The 15,418-nt window shown below is 40.3% G+C and overlaps 1 protein-coding gene across 1 annotated transcript in view; it reads right to left on the bottom strand.

Moving 5' to 3' along the window:
• The window catches only part of CSMD1 (CUB and Sushi multiple domains 1), a 1,488,158-nt gene that overhangs the window by 471,104 nt on the left and 1,001,636 nt on the right, over positions 1–15,418 (bottom strand). The window contains exon 10 of the mRNA XM_027123007.1: positions 608–732. Within this exon, the coding sequence (XP_026978808.1) occupies positions 608–732 (125 nt within the window). The remainder of the gene's footprint in view (positions 1–607; positions 733–15,418) is intronic.

The following is a 15,418-nucleotide window of genomic DNA, read 5'->3' as shown; positions in this document are numbered from 1 at the left end:
TATGGCTTCTATACTTCTGGTAGAATTCTTCACGTACTTCACAGAAGCAACAAATACATACTTTGGCCTCACTGAGGAAGATGGTGATAATGCAATATTTTGCTCTTCTATGTCCAAGATTAGTTTAATATGATTTAATAATAAAACGATGGCTTCAGATCATGTTAACAAACTCCCTTTATCACTGATACTATCAAAACCCAAGAACTCAACTTCACTACTATTGCAAAGTGAGAATTTTTAGATATGCAGGGACATGCATAAAGTTTTCCAAAGCATCTGGTTATGTAACATATTTTCATACATATGCAAACTGTGTATATAGATAGATAGATACCAAGTTATATCGAGTATGTGTGTGTGTTTGAATGATTAGATTTGCTCATGTATTTCCTGAAATTTAAAAACCACAAATATCTCTGGAAATGTTTGCCTGCTAAAAAATTTCAAAAAATATTTCTTGTTTACCTACATCACTATGAAAGCATAAATCATCACCACGTTTTGCTCTGCCTATACACAGTGCTTTGCACTTAAATCGTTCAGAAAAGCATGCCAAATCTGAGGAAAGAGAGAACCTGGGCAGACGCAATCATACAGGCCTTACCTCGGCAAATGGGCCGGTGGTCACTCCACGCAGCCAGAGTCTCCGTGACTCTCTGACACGTTATGCTCTTGGATCCCTGGAGCACGTAATTGTCCTCACAGGAGAACTGTACATTTGCACCAACCCTGAGCAATTACAAAACCAAAAACAACCCGAATTACTCATGGAAGACTTCTTAAAAAAAATCATCACAGTGCTGCTACTGTGTTATGCCCTCAAAACGATATTAAACATTAAGTGATCCATTAGTAATTATTCACAGATACAACCCTCTAATGCAGCACAAGGCCTGGATTCAAATTTCCGTTCTGCCAACTTCTGCTAAATAAATATATGATCCTTAAGGTATCTTCTCTAAAATTAAGACAATGACAAAGGTGGCAGGACCATGTGTTGTGGATTAAGTAAGAAAATGCATGTGAAAGAAGTGAACCCTGGAAACAAAACAAAGTTGGATGTCATTCCACATGGATAAATATCTTACCAAAAAAAAGACCGAAAAAGCCTGGGTTAAAAAAATGTCTCAGTACACAGAAAGACAAGTGCTGTATGATTCCACTTATATGAGGTATCAAAAACAGTCAAATTTATAAAATCAAAGACTGGAATGGTGGTTGCCAGGGGCTGGGGGGAAGAGGGGAAGGGAGGAAGGGGGGAAATGGGAAATTATTAATTCAAAGGTATAAAGTTTAAGTTAAGTAATATAAATAATTTCTAGAGATCTGCTATACATCATTGTACCTATAGTCAACAGTAATATACACTTAAAAAATTTAAAGAGGGCTTCCCTGGTGGCGCAGTGGTTGAGAGTCCGCCTGCCGATGCAGGGGACACGGGTTTGTGCCCCGGTCTGGGAAGATCCCACATGCCGCAGAGCGGCTGGGCCTGTGAGCCATGGCCGCTGAGCCTGCGCGTCCGGAGCCTGTGCTCCGCAACGGGAGAGGCCACAACGTGAGAGGCCCGCGTACCGCAAAAAAAAAAAAATTTTAAAGAGATAAATCTCATGTTAAGTGTTATCATCATCATCATCAAACTTGCTTGAAATGAAAAACAAGGAAAAAAATGTCTCAGTAAAGAATTTATCATTGCAAACACTAATTATATTATATTCAGACAGAGGTCAGTGCTATTATATTTCAGAAATACATCTTATAGGAAAAGAATAATTTGATTTACAAAAAAGCAATCCATCCAGCCTAGAGTTAGATGAAAAACTGCTTTGGCTCCAGAGCTGCCTCTGAAAACATGAAGCCCTAAGGTTGTAAGCAGTAAGGAAACGTGACTGCAGAATCACAAACCAACAGGTGCATGAGAAGATGTGAGAGGCATACATCAGGTCTGAGCACACCCAATCACTTCCTTCTAAGCCTGTTGTCTGGCACTGAGTTGAGTGCAGCATTATTTTATTATCTGACAAGCCTATTGTTACAAGAGGAAATTCTACCTGTGTCTTCCATTTGACAAACCCTGACGTTGACGTTGACAAAAATGGGAATGAAAGAGAGTCTTTGAGAGAAAATATGCATAGTTGCCCGTGTTATGTGTAAAGTTATTAATAGATAAAAGATAAGGAAAAAAATAAACAAACGCTTTCCTTTCCTGCTTATTGAAAAAGTCTAACCTGCAATATCACAGTGAACATTATTCCAGTAACATTACAACAGCATTTCCCACACTTTTGTATAACACTCTCGGAGGATCATCACAGATGTCTATAAAAATCATGGAATCAATTTGAAAAATTCTGGATTAAACAAAATTAAGCATCTTTCTTTTCTAAAGGGGACTTTCAGTTTACTAAAATTTAATATGCAAAATGTGTTTCACCTACTTAAGAGAATGTAAAGTATGTAGAATTTTCCAAATTTATCTGGTCAGGAAGCCCTTTTGCACTAAGTATCCAGGGCAACTAGAATTCTATGAAAGTAACCTGCAACTTTACCAAATTCACTGATGAGCTCTAGTAGTTTTCTGGTGGTGTCTTTAGGATTTTCTATGTATAGTATCATGTCATCTGCAAACAGTGACAGTTTAACTTCTTTTCCAATTTGGATTCCTTTTATTTCTTTTTCTTCTCTGATTGCCATAGCTAGGACTTCCAAAACTATGTTGAATAAAAGTGGCAAGAGTGGACATCCTTGTCTTGTTCCTGATCTTACAGGAAATGCTTTCAGCTTTTCACTGTTTAGTATGATGTTAGCTGTAGGTTTGTCATATATGTCCTTTATTATGTTGAGGTATGTTCCCTTTATGCCCACTTTCTGGAGAGTTTTAATCATAAATGAGTGTTGAAAATATTTGCAAATGATGTGACCAACAAGGGATTAGTCTCCAAAATTTACAAACAGCTCATGCGGCTTAATATCATCAAAACAAACAACCCAATCAAAAAATGGGCAGAAGCCCTAAATAGACATTTCTCCAAAGAAGACATACAGATGACCAAAAGGCACATGAAAAGATGTTCAACATCACAAATTACTAGAGAAATCCAAATCAAAACTACAATGAGGTATCACCTCACACCAGTCAAAATGGGTATCATCAAAAAATCCACAACAATAAATGCTGGAGAGGGTGTAGAGAGAAGGGAACCCTCCTACACTGTAGGTAGGAATGTAAATTGGTACAGCCACTATGGAGAACATTACGGAGGTTTCTTAAAAACTGAAAATAGAGCTACTATATGACTCCTGGGCATATATCAGGAGAAAAACATGGTCCGAAAAGATACATGCACTCCAATGTCCATTGCAGCACTGTTTACAATAGCCAAGACATGGAAGCAACCTAGATGTCCACTGACAGAGGAACGGATAAAGAAGATGTGGTACATACATACAATGGAGTATTACTCAGCCATTAAAAAGAAAGAAATAATGCCATTTGCAGCAACATGGATTGTCATACTGAGTGAAGGCAGTCAGACAGAGAAAGAGAAATATCGTATGATATAGCTTATATGCAGATCTAAAAAGAAATGATACAAATGAACTTATTTACAAAACAGAAACAGACTCATGGACTTCGAGACTGAACTTACAGTTACCATGGGGGAAGGGTGGGGGAAGGGATGGTTAGGGAGGTGGGGACTGACATGTACACACTGCTGTATTTAACATGGATAACCAAACAAGGACCTTCTCTATATATAGCACAGGGAACTCTGCTCAATGTTATGTGGCAGCCTGGATGAGAGGGGACTTTGGGGGAGAATGGATACGTGTATATATATGGCTGAGTCGCTTTGCCGTGCACCTGAAACTATCACAACATTGTTAATTGGCTATACTCCAATATAAAATAGAAAGTTAAAAAAAAAATTCTATGGAAGTAATTTTGAGAAACACTGTGTTATAAAGACATAATATGTATTATTTTTGAAAGGGAAAAGTGGAAAAACCAAAATGTAAACGTAATTCTCATTTTCATTGTTAGTCATAGCAGTTATTTAAAACAGCTATACTTTTTAGACATATACATCATAATTTCATTGGCCTTTGGTCTTTGTTTAAATTTCCGGAACCACACTGAATAAATGAAGTAAATCTGAATATTTGGTTTGAAAACAACTATTATATCTCCGTGTTCTCTATTCCAGGCCCCAATCTTCAGTTCTCTTTGTTTACCTAAATTTCAGTTTTCATACTTTTCATCATTCTTTCAATATATTTTTATTGAATATCCACTGTGTGCCACACTCTACTCCAGGTACTAAATATGCAGAAATTCATAAGACCGACAATGTCCCAATCTCATGGAGATAACATTCTAGTTAAGGGAGGACAAAAAACCAAACAAACAAATCAAATGAGAAGAAAATGAAAGTGTTGTTAAGTACTGTGAACAAAATACACCAAATGATGTGATTAATAACAGGTTAGGGAGAGTCGGGATTTAAGAGTCCTTCAGCATTTTTTATGATCCTCTCAAACTAAGGTGCTAGTATCGCACATAATTTCTAGGCATGGTCAAACATAAAGGAAGGACAATGAGATTATTGCTTCCCTCTGGCAACCACTTACTTCAGTTACCAAAGCCTATCATTCATAGTTTTGATGGAGTGTACTCCATTCCAACAAAATGTCTATCTTTTTCATACATGCTTTTCATACATCCGATCAACTTCCTTTAGGTATTCTTAGTGAACTGTGTTAACTTTGACTACTCTATCTCATTTCTGGCAATATATTATAGATTTATCATCCAAAATTGGAGAAAATATGGGCAGTGTTGTTTTTTGGAAACCATGAGAAATATGAATGACTATATTATCTCATATATATTTGAATGAATACATTTCTACAAAAATGAGCAAAATATATAGCGATATAGAGAAGATAAAAGCTTGATACAAAATTGTTACCCCAGATAACAGTTATCTATATAAGTATCTGAATCTGTATATCAGGAAAATTAGGCATAAAACTATTTTTAGCATGGTAACAGAATCACAAGTACACTTTTGTTTCTATACTGCAATAATCGTAGTACTTCTGATTTTATTAAAAGTTAAATTTTTAAATATTTTAAAATCCTACTATTAGATTGCCCCATTTGCTCGCACTCATTGAGACAGAACTCTCTCACACCTAACAGAGTTCACACTCTCCTCAGATTTCCAGCAGACAAAAACTACAGAAGCCTCTTCTACTGCAGAAGGTAGAAGACTCTTCCTAATGTTCCATAATCACTGTAGTATATCACAGAAGATCTAGTCCAGAAATCTCCATCTGGGTTCTGGGGAAATCAGTCCTCAGTATGGACAGAGTCTGATATGGAACTCATTCCTTAATTTCTGTCCTGAAACCTTTTGACAAATGACTGGAAATAACAATTGATAAAATAGTGAGGCTTCTCTACTTTCAAAGCATTAAAATTATTAACAAGAGCAACCTCTTAGCTTGATGGCAGTTTGGAAAACAGAGCCACTGATGGGTAAACTCATTCCCAAGAGTGAAGATGAGGAGTAGTCTCTGCATTGAGATGAACAGGGTTGAGCTTGAAACTGATGATGATCCAACTTCTAATTTATTATTTCAAACTTTTGCTTTGGTTTTATCTAGCACTTGAATCAGTTCAATTTAAAATCCATGCACACTGTCAGCTTCAAATATATAATAAACTAAGCTTTTATTTATGATTTGATTTTATGATTACTATGTTTGAAGGCACATGTATAACATTAGGAAGATTAATTTGGTTTTCTGGAAAGCATTCAGAAGAAAATAACAGAAAAAAAGAAATTAGTATCTTCCCATTGGCAATTAAATTTAGAACACCTAAGAATTATTTTGTCATACAATTTTGACAATTGTTAGTAGCTGGAAATTGTCAAAACAGAAAACTGATTTTGTATAAGATCAAGATAAATTGTGTATTGATAATAAATATCCAAATGGCAAATTTTAAGTTAAATAGTTGAAGCAGAATAATTTGGTGTTTTAAATATAATAGAACAGAATAGAAAAAAACACACTTTTCACTTCTTCAGTGCTTAGCACTTCCGAAAGGCTTGTCATTCAAAGTCTGAATTATGAAGACATTCCATTTGTCACCATCTACTTGACTTTACCTATAGTTTGAAGAGACTTTCTAGGTGAATGAACTATTTCTAAATATGGGTTTCCTAGAGAATGGCTATTTGTGCATTTATTTAAGATTGGTAGTATAATTATTTCTAAAAAACCCCACACACAAAGTAATTTAAAGATTAAACTAGAATCCAAAATAGGATGTGGAATGATTTAGCTGTGATGTGTAACTATCCATTAATTCAGAGATGACTCTGACCTACCTGAGTGGCTAGATGGGCAGATCCCACCTGTTACCTCAATCCATGCTGGCTGGTGTTGATTGAATCTACTGAAGCAACTAGTTTCCCCATTTAGAATTTTCTAAATGGATAAGTAGACTGATAGATTGATATAGATGATACATAGATAGATATCTGTCTCTTGGTTAAAAAAATCCAGCTCAAACAACATACTTAAAGATTCATAAATACAAAAAACTAGATACTATTTTTAGGCATCAGGGGTAGGCATTTACACATTTTGCATCTGTAGCAAAAAGGAGAAACACATTATATTATACTGTTTTCACATTTAAGCAACAGAAAGCACAAAAATTAGAGCAAAAAACTTTCTTTAGAACTAAGTTGAAGTCAGGATTTGCTGTATTTCTCTTTGTAAAGTGAACACAAATGACATGGGGAAATTATATCTGGAACCACACTGTACCAAAGGGATAGATATCTTGCTTAACTATTTTTTTTTATGTATAAAAAGGCAACAACTGAAATTTTAATAAATTTTCAAAGATTTTGTGTGGGTCATCAAGAGAATTTAGAATCCCTGGAAACCCAAGACACAAAGGTCACCTAGGCTTCCTCACCAGATTTTTTTTTTTTAACATCTTTATTGGAGTATAATCGCTTTACAGTGGTGTGTTAGTTTCTGCTTTATAACAAAGCGAATCAGCTATGCATATACATATATCCCCATATCTCCTCCCTCTTGCTTAACTATTTTTTGAGAAGAACTGGAGCCATGTGGCAGGATAATATGTGAAGTGGTAAAGGGTGTGTGTGTGTGTGTGTGTGTGTGTGTGTGTGTGTGTGTGTGTGTGTGTGTGTGTGTGTGTGTGTGTGTGTGTGTGCACAGGCACAAGGGTTCACACCTGTGATTTTTCTCCTGTATTTTACTTACACCCTGAGGATGCTGACACTGGCATAGCACGAAGTAAAATTATAGGTGTCTAAGTCCAGAAGTGTCCTCCAGGTGTGTGAAATATGTTTAAAGGAGCAGTGATGATACATTGCTCCCCATTCCTCATTCCTCTCTATGAAACATAAAAGTTAAGCAAAACACAAGGCCAAGCTGAGGCAGGTGTCAGGTGTCAGGGCTGTGGAATGCAGTGCCCTGGTATCCGCAGCACCCTGGACCAGGAAGCAAGTTGGGTGAGGCAGTGGAACAAGATAGGGCCCCCCCCAGGGCAGTGTGTGGGCCCCCAGGGCTAACACAGACCCGTTCCCCTTTCCCAGCTGTGACCCTATGGACAAGTCTGTGTCTAACGGCACAGCCTCTCTAAAGAAGAAAAGGCAGCATGGGAGCCTACGACTAGGAGGTGGAGCCCCTGGGCCCTCGAGTGACACAGCAAGTCGTCCCCAGGGTGCTCATGCCTCTTGAATGTTGGCTGTGGTTGGTGGAAAGGAAGCCCCAGACTCAGAAACATCTCCTCTCCAGGAAGAGGATGTGCGCCGGCCAGGGGCCGGGGACGATCAGGAGAGGAATCCGAGAGGCAGGGATAAGGCGGGGGAAGCCACGCCCACTCCCCACCATTGAAATGAGGGCCTTTCCGTAAGCCCTGACATGACATCAGCAGCAGAGGGGGAACGGGAAGTGAACAGCTGACTAAACCTGATAGACTAAAAAATCACGGATTTCAAAAACTTTTAAGAGTAAATAAACACAATTTTCTGACTCAGACTAAATGGGGATATTGAAAAAGAAATTAATTACAGCCCCAGTACAAAGAAGATTACGTTTTGCACCTCTGAATTCATGGGCCTGTAATTAAACCGCTCATAAGCACTGAAGCTGACTCTGCAAACAATAATCACTCTTCTTAGCATATACAAGCCCCCCCACCCTCCCCATCTCTGCCGCTCCCTCCTCCTCCTTCTCCCTCCCTCTCTCATCTGTCTCTCTCTTCCTCTTCCTCCTTCTTACTTCTTTCTCATTAAAAAATATTTACTTCCCATAAATAAAATTAGTTATACAGGTAGCTTCTGGAAGTAGATGTTAAAGCTTCCAGAAAACTGTAGTAGGAAGAATTTGAAGATATTTTTGTAACTTTGGAAGAAAAGAAATGACACTTGATACAAGAAAAGAAATGAGAAGAAAACTGTCAGGAACACTTCCAATGTTCTTCAACATCTTTAGTACATTTGGACTCAAGTCCTCCTTCTACAAATAAAATATCCCCACTGCCTTAAACAGTGCCTGGCATATCACAGGCACTCGAAAATACATGCTGAACAAGTGGAGAAAGACAAGTCACTTTCCTGGGGCTACATGTGTCAATCTGTCAGTAAAATGGGCCTGAGAAATAACGGTAGCAGAGAAATCCATCTACTCTTCATCCTCTTTACCGGCCTTTATTACAGCTCACCTGCATTGGTTCACAACTGGTTATGGTCAGGCTTTTAAGCACGAGGTGCCCTGCTAGTCATAAGGATGTACGAACTACTGGGGGCAGGAAATACTTCATCCAACAACCAGTGGGAAATGAGGTAAAGAAATATAAATTACTATGGGAAAAATGATTCTGCCCTCAGTGAAAAGGTAAAACAATGACATTGCCAGAAACTGAAATTTGGGTTGGGTCTTAAGAGATTCATATAGTTTACTTACTTTTCTCAAAATGAGTATCTGTGTTCTAGAGTGAAACCCACCATAGAAAGCCCTGTTGGTGTCAAAGTTGGTGATCTGTTCAGGGAACTGCAAGTAGCCTGGTTTGTCCAGAACAGTATTTTCCAATTCCTGTTCCAAAGAGGGGCCCATTCCTTCCTGCTCCAGAGTTTTTCCCCTTTAGACTTGGGGATTTGGGGTCCTCTCCTGATTCACCCCTTCTCCTTTCCCTCTCTTTGAGGTACAGCTTAGCTCTTTTACTACTCCACAAAATGTTTCTTTTGAGAAATATTAACCTAAAGCCCAGAAGTAGGAAGGGTATGAGGCTTGGAAAAGGCCACCCAGAGAGGCAGTTCCCAGGAGCAAGGGTCCCTGAGGGAAAGCATCATGTTTCACTCACCTTGAAATCTCTCACAGCCTCCAGCAGAGTTTATTGCGCTTATGATATCCCTGAGATAGATGTTTGTAGAATGACTGCACAGGACAAACAGGAGACAAAGGCATGAATTCAGATCATCTCCTAAATGTGCAACCGGCCACCACAGTGCAAGGCTGCAGGGAGTAAATCCCAACAGCAGCATGTGAAACCCATCTCTGCAGCCACCTTGCAAGTGCGTGTCTGTTATTACATGCCTCTATTTCAAAAGAAGCTGTTTTAGATAACCTCACTGATTCTCTGACAAATGAGTCGTACTCCACTCAGGAAAGGAACTTTGATACTGAACCGTATGTTCTCCACTAATGGCAAGACTGGTCCTAATACATTCGATTGATTTCAGGCTACAAAGACGGTCCAAGTAAACTGGCCCTTCACTCCTAAGACGTCGTCAGATTGTACAGTTTGCACAGCCTTCCAGACAATGGCATCACCAGAGAGATGCATGTGCAGCTGCTGTGAATATCGCAATGCCTATTACCCCCCTTTTGATTTTCACACATAATGTGTCGTTTCTGGGTCATTTTTTCTTCTTATAGTGGCAATTTTTAGACTCATCTCCTCAAGCCTGAAGGCAATTTAGTACCACTAAGAATGCATTAGATGGATCTCTTTAGCCTAAGGAAATAATCTAATATTTCATAGGATTTTTAGATATTGTACTTTAATAACAGCACAACAAAGACCCCTAACCGCGATCAGAATACAAGCAACATTAACGCCGTGAATGGGGCTTCAAATGACCAGCAATCTTCAGACTCTGAGAGCTCTCAGATGTGCAGCATTTAGAAGAATGTGTGAATTTTCCCACGAGGAAATTTAATTTGCATCTTCTGAGTATACCATAAGTTCATGGGGATCCACTATTTAGCAAAACAAGAGGGGTGTTTTTGTCTGACCAAGTAGAAATATTAAATCCTCAGATTCACACCCACCCATTCATACAGAGGCAGAAGCCACTACTGCACTATTTCTGGAAGGAACAGGTGGGCAGGGAGAGGGGATTCAAGTAAGCCTGGACCCGCATCAAGGCTCTAGAAGAAGCTGATCCAGCACTCCCTTCTCCCATCTCAGTTCATCTCTCTGTGGCCCCTCAGCCCCTGCCTGACAATCTCCTGATGCCCGGGGAACAGTGGCCTCTACACCTTTCTTTCACTTGACATTTGGAAGCCAAAGAGGACCCCGCAGACTCTGGGCCTTGAGCTGTTTTATGGGCTGTTCTCTTTCCTCTGCAGGTCCAGTGAGAGAGCCTGGGAGCTTCTCAGATGGAGGGAGGGGAGAGCGCCTGCAGCCTGTGGACAGCTCCAGCCTCCGCCAGGAGGGCGAGCAGGGCTGGAGGGCAGGACACACCAGCAACGACTATTTGTTTTCTATGGTGAACAGGCCCGGGGAGTGGCGGGAGTGGCAGGGGCTAGCCAGGCAGGGAGGGAAACAGTAGCATTAACCACGTGCTCCTGACAGGCATTCATCCAGGGCCCCGGGATGAGTCATCACTGGAGGTGCCTCAACCCCACTTTGAGAAAAACAAGACTCAGAGGGTCAACTGCTCCAGATCATGCAATACATGGATTCAAACTGTCTTTTTTTCTTACTCTGAAACTTATCACCTATACTTGTGATTGAGCAGAAAACAACTGCAAATACAGAGAGGCTGCACAGCAACGATTTTCCTCTAGGCTTGTATCTACTCTGTGCAAAGCCTTCCAATATTCTGAATCATCCTGCCCTCCTTGTTACAACAAAGTGATGGACTGACAATGGAAAGATCCAGGACAGACAAGGCAACCCGAGCCAGGGCTGGTGCGTGTGTAGCAGGTGCTGGACACACGGGGTGCTCCAGGCTTGCACGCGCCCTCCCCGTCTCCCCGTCTGGGCCTTCTTCTGCCCCTGTGGCCATGCAGCCACATCCCAGGTGCTGCTGCTGACCACAGCCATGGGTCTGGGGGCTCCTGACAGAAAGGAGCCCCCTCACCCAGGTGCTGGCTGGGCAGAGCATGCCAGTGCTCTGGGTTCCATAGCAGCTGCCTGGAAACGTGGTGACTATGGCCCTAAAATATGGAGACGCTCTGGGGACATTCCTGCCCAGTGGGAAACAGCGCTGGAGGGGTTGCAGTGAACAGCGAGGCCCCAGCAGTGCCCCCAGGCTGTTAAGGCACCTGTGAGACTGAGCCAGCCGGCTGGTTACTAAGTGTGAACGGCTTCCCTCCTATTCGCCATCCCTACCTTCTGGGCTTACTGCCATTTCCCTCCCTCCTGCTTCCCTGGGATTGAACTGCCCCAACACTTCTTACCTTGGGCTGATTTCTAGGGAATTCCAAATAAAGTGGGGAACCTGAGTCGATGATCAGCCTCCAGCCAAGCCCCAAGACCTAGAGAAAGTATTCGCACCTGGTAGGCCAGCTGTTTAAATCGCTGTCAGTAAAACACAGCTCAGCTAGAACAGGAGCCTGTGTTCTTCCTGATTTCTCCTCTTCTCCTCTCATGCTCCTCAAAGCCCTAAATACACCTTCTCTGTTTCTCAGCATACCTCCTCTCTCTATCATCTGCCCCACTTCAACCCAATATGGAAATGTCTTCTTATTACAATTTCTTCTCCTCCGTCTCACATTAATACTGGGTCATTCCCAGAAATGATGTCTCATATTACCTAACACATTTAGCACTGTAAGTAGGACCAAGCCAATCTGAGAAAAGGGCAGATGAGGGATCCTGGGAAAAGCAGAAAAGGTGTCTCGGGGCAGGTGAGGCTAAAATCACACCAAGCCGTGTAGGTGTATAGAATCAAACCGTAAACACCACCTGCACAGCTGGATGTGCCTCGCTTCCTCTCATACCATTTTCTCTGTGCAGCTATGCGTTTGTTGGTTGGTGCGTTTGCTTTAACCTCCTTTCGTTTAGACTCAGCCCTTAATGTTTATTTTCACCTCTACGGAAGAGAGGCAGGAAGGGTTCTTCCACCTCAGGGTCTCTGCATGTGCTTCCGTCTGCCTGGACTGCCCCCACCCCCCTATTTTGCATGGTGGGATGGGGGCAGTCCTTCTCATCTTTTGAGCTCAGCTCTGAAGTTATCTCCCCAGAGCCTTTCCCTGCTATTCTGTCTACAACAGAGGAATCCCTTTCCTGATCCTTCTTTGTTTCTCCTTTTATCTCAGGAGCACATCACAGTTCTAAGGGCTCGGCTCATTTTGCTTAAGGAAACCAATGAATTAGTAAATACAAGGATGGGTTCCTCAATCTCCCTACCCATGGCCCCAGGTAGTGATCTGCGTTTTCTCTTCCCCTCTTCCTTTGGGAACAAAGACTACAAGCAGAGAAGCACAGCTGTGTGGCTGCCCTCACTTACTGCCGTGCTCCATCAATGCCCTGGACCCAGCCCTCCCAGCATGTGCCCTGCTGCTCTCTACAAGGTGGTCCTTCCCACTGGCCCAAGAATCTCCTGCTCCTTTTCTCTTGTCTGTTATCCAAGTCTGCTCTGAGCAAGATCTGATGAACTGTCCCTACACCAGACTATGCAATGGGACCCGATGGTGATGCCTTGCCCTCCCAGAGGGAGTCCACTTCATCAGAGCAAGAAGTTGCAAAGCAAAGTCTTGGTCCCTAGGATCCCTCCACAGCAAAGCCGCGGGAGCTCCACCCTGAGGGCACCCTCTCTGCTTCCCACAAAGGGCAGTGTTGGTTCTAGTTCTTACTGAACTCTTAACAGAAGTCTGCTCTGTAAAGAGAGCTGAGGAATTAATTTAAAAACACACATAAAAAACTGTAGATGGCATCAGTAGGCTAAGAACTGACAAATCCTCATTTCCTCATCTTCCCACATGCCTGCCACCTGACTTTCTCCCCCCCAACTTTTACAAATAGGAAGATTAGGGAGCCCTCCCGGTGGAATTTAGGAAGGTGGTGCAAAAAGAATGCAACTGACAGGTAAAGGGCGCAGACTGGTTTTATCAATATACTGACCTTAGTCAAATCCAAAAACTACCTAACAAATTACCCTCTCTACTAACTAGCTAGCTACCATAGAATATAAATAAGGAAACATAGAAAGTCTCTAAACCAGCAATTCTCAGCAAGGGTCAAGTGCATCAGAACTGAAAGGGAGCCTCATAGAAGTTGTGTAAAATCTTATTAGACTACGGCAAAAACATGACCAAGAGACACAGAGCTTTATAGCTCTGACGGACCACAGAAATCATCATCATCTATTTCTGCCCATTCTTTTACAGATGAGGAAGCCAAGAAACAGAGAAACAAACTGTGTTAAAGAAGGTCATTTTAAAGAGTGTTAATATTTAAAGGATCCCTAAAATCCCATTTCTGATGGTCATGATAATATGGGTTATTGAAAAAAATCAACTATTGCATTTTGAAATTAAGAAATTGATGTATGCTTCAATATCAATGAACAATTCTCCCAGACAGCTATTTAAATGGATATTATATTTTGACAAAAATTAATTTACTATTACAGATACTTTAAAGACTGGGAGAGAGAGGAAGAATATTCCATGAATTGTACTCGGTGGATTCTTTATCAGAAACAGCTTTAGCCACATAAATGAGATCTGAAACATTCCCAGTGTGCCGTTTTTCAAAGGGACGTAAAGGTTTCAAATAGTGTGAACAGAAAAATACTGGTTGTGGTATTTCATTAAGTAGTTCTTAAAAATACAGTCAATGCTCCTTGAAAGAGCAGTAGTCACTGGCAAATATCTTTGCTAGACTACTTCAGTTTCCTAGTAATAGTGAAAGTGAAGTGCTTGCATTCAGTAAAAGGCATAGAAAAGCGTTATGTTCCTTAAATATTTTTCAAATTCTAAAAACACTTTGGAGCCTGTCAGGGGACTTTGGTGCTGAAAATCCAAATGCAGGGTGTTAGGAAAGGTCTACACTCACCAACCTGTTTTATTGATATGGAGACCCTAGCAGGGATGTTCTGTCGCCCTCACCTTGTTTTTTCCACTTGTGCAGGTGAGTAAAGAAATCATTTACAGACCCAACCCTGCATCCAGAAATAAGCTAATGCTTGGGTTCCAAAAAATAAAAGACAGTTAGTTCTTTGACTGTTCCCCTGGGAACACTGAGTGCAAAGGGATTATGTCATAGGAGGTGAATCTTTTCCGACAGGAAACTAGCTTGAGTGTTTTTAAAATTTCCTGTTGCTCCCATTATAGTTCCCAAATTTTGCTTATTAACAAAAGATGGACTTAATTCGAACTTTAAAACATTTTTAACTTGTTTATTTATTTATTATTTATTTCATTTAACTTGTTTCATTTATTTTTTTCTAGCTCTGTTGAGATATAATTGAGATATAATTGACTTATAACATTGTCTAAATTTAAGGTATATAGTATGATGATTTGATACATGTATATATTGTGAAATAATCACTATAATAATGTTATATATAATAATGTTAGCTAATGTATCCATCACCTCACATAGTTACCATTTTTTTGTATGCGGTGAGAAGTTTTAAGATCTACCCTCTCACAACTGTCAAGTATACAATAAAACATTGTTACGTATCATCACCATGCCATATGCTAGACCCCAAAACTTGGTTCCTTTTATTAGTAAACTGATTATTTCTTTATTTGATGGGGAAAAAATCAGGCTAAATAATACAATAATCTCTTAATAACAGTAATAATGAAATCTATATTTTCCTCCTGTTATTATGATTAGCAATGATGTACACAAACTATCTAGCAAATAGTAGGGATTCAGTGCCTAATACAGAATAAAGAAAAAACTAGTAGCTTATTTCTCTGTAATAATTATATTCCTGAAAATTTACCTGTAAATCAAAATTTTGCATATCAAAACAACACTTACCATTGCCTTACAATATGTAAATATACATGCATTTCTTATATAAAATAGAAGGAAATGACTTAAGAAATATTTACTGAACACTCGCTATGAGCTGAGAACTACGCTGGGCACTGGGAATGAAAC

The sequence above is a fragment of the Aethalodelphis obliquidens genome, unplaced genomic scaffold (assembly GCF_003676395.1).
Source record: "Aethalodelphis obliquidens isolate GAN/ISIS:26980383/991018 unplaced genomic scaffold, ASM367639v1 scaffold25, whole genome shotgun sequence".
In the NCBI taxonomy this organism is placed as follows: domain Eukaryota; kingdom Metazoa; phylum Chordata; class Mammalia; order Artiodactyla; family Delphinidae; genus Aethalodelphis; species Aethalodelphis obliquidens.
Note: the sequence above shows the minus strand (reverse complement) of the source record. Positions and strands in the feature narration are given on the sequence as shown.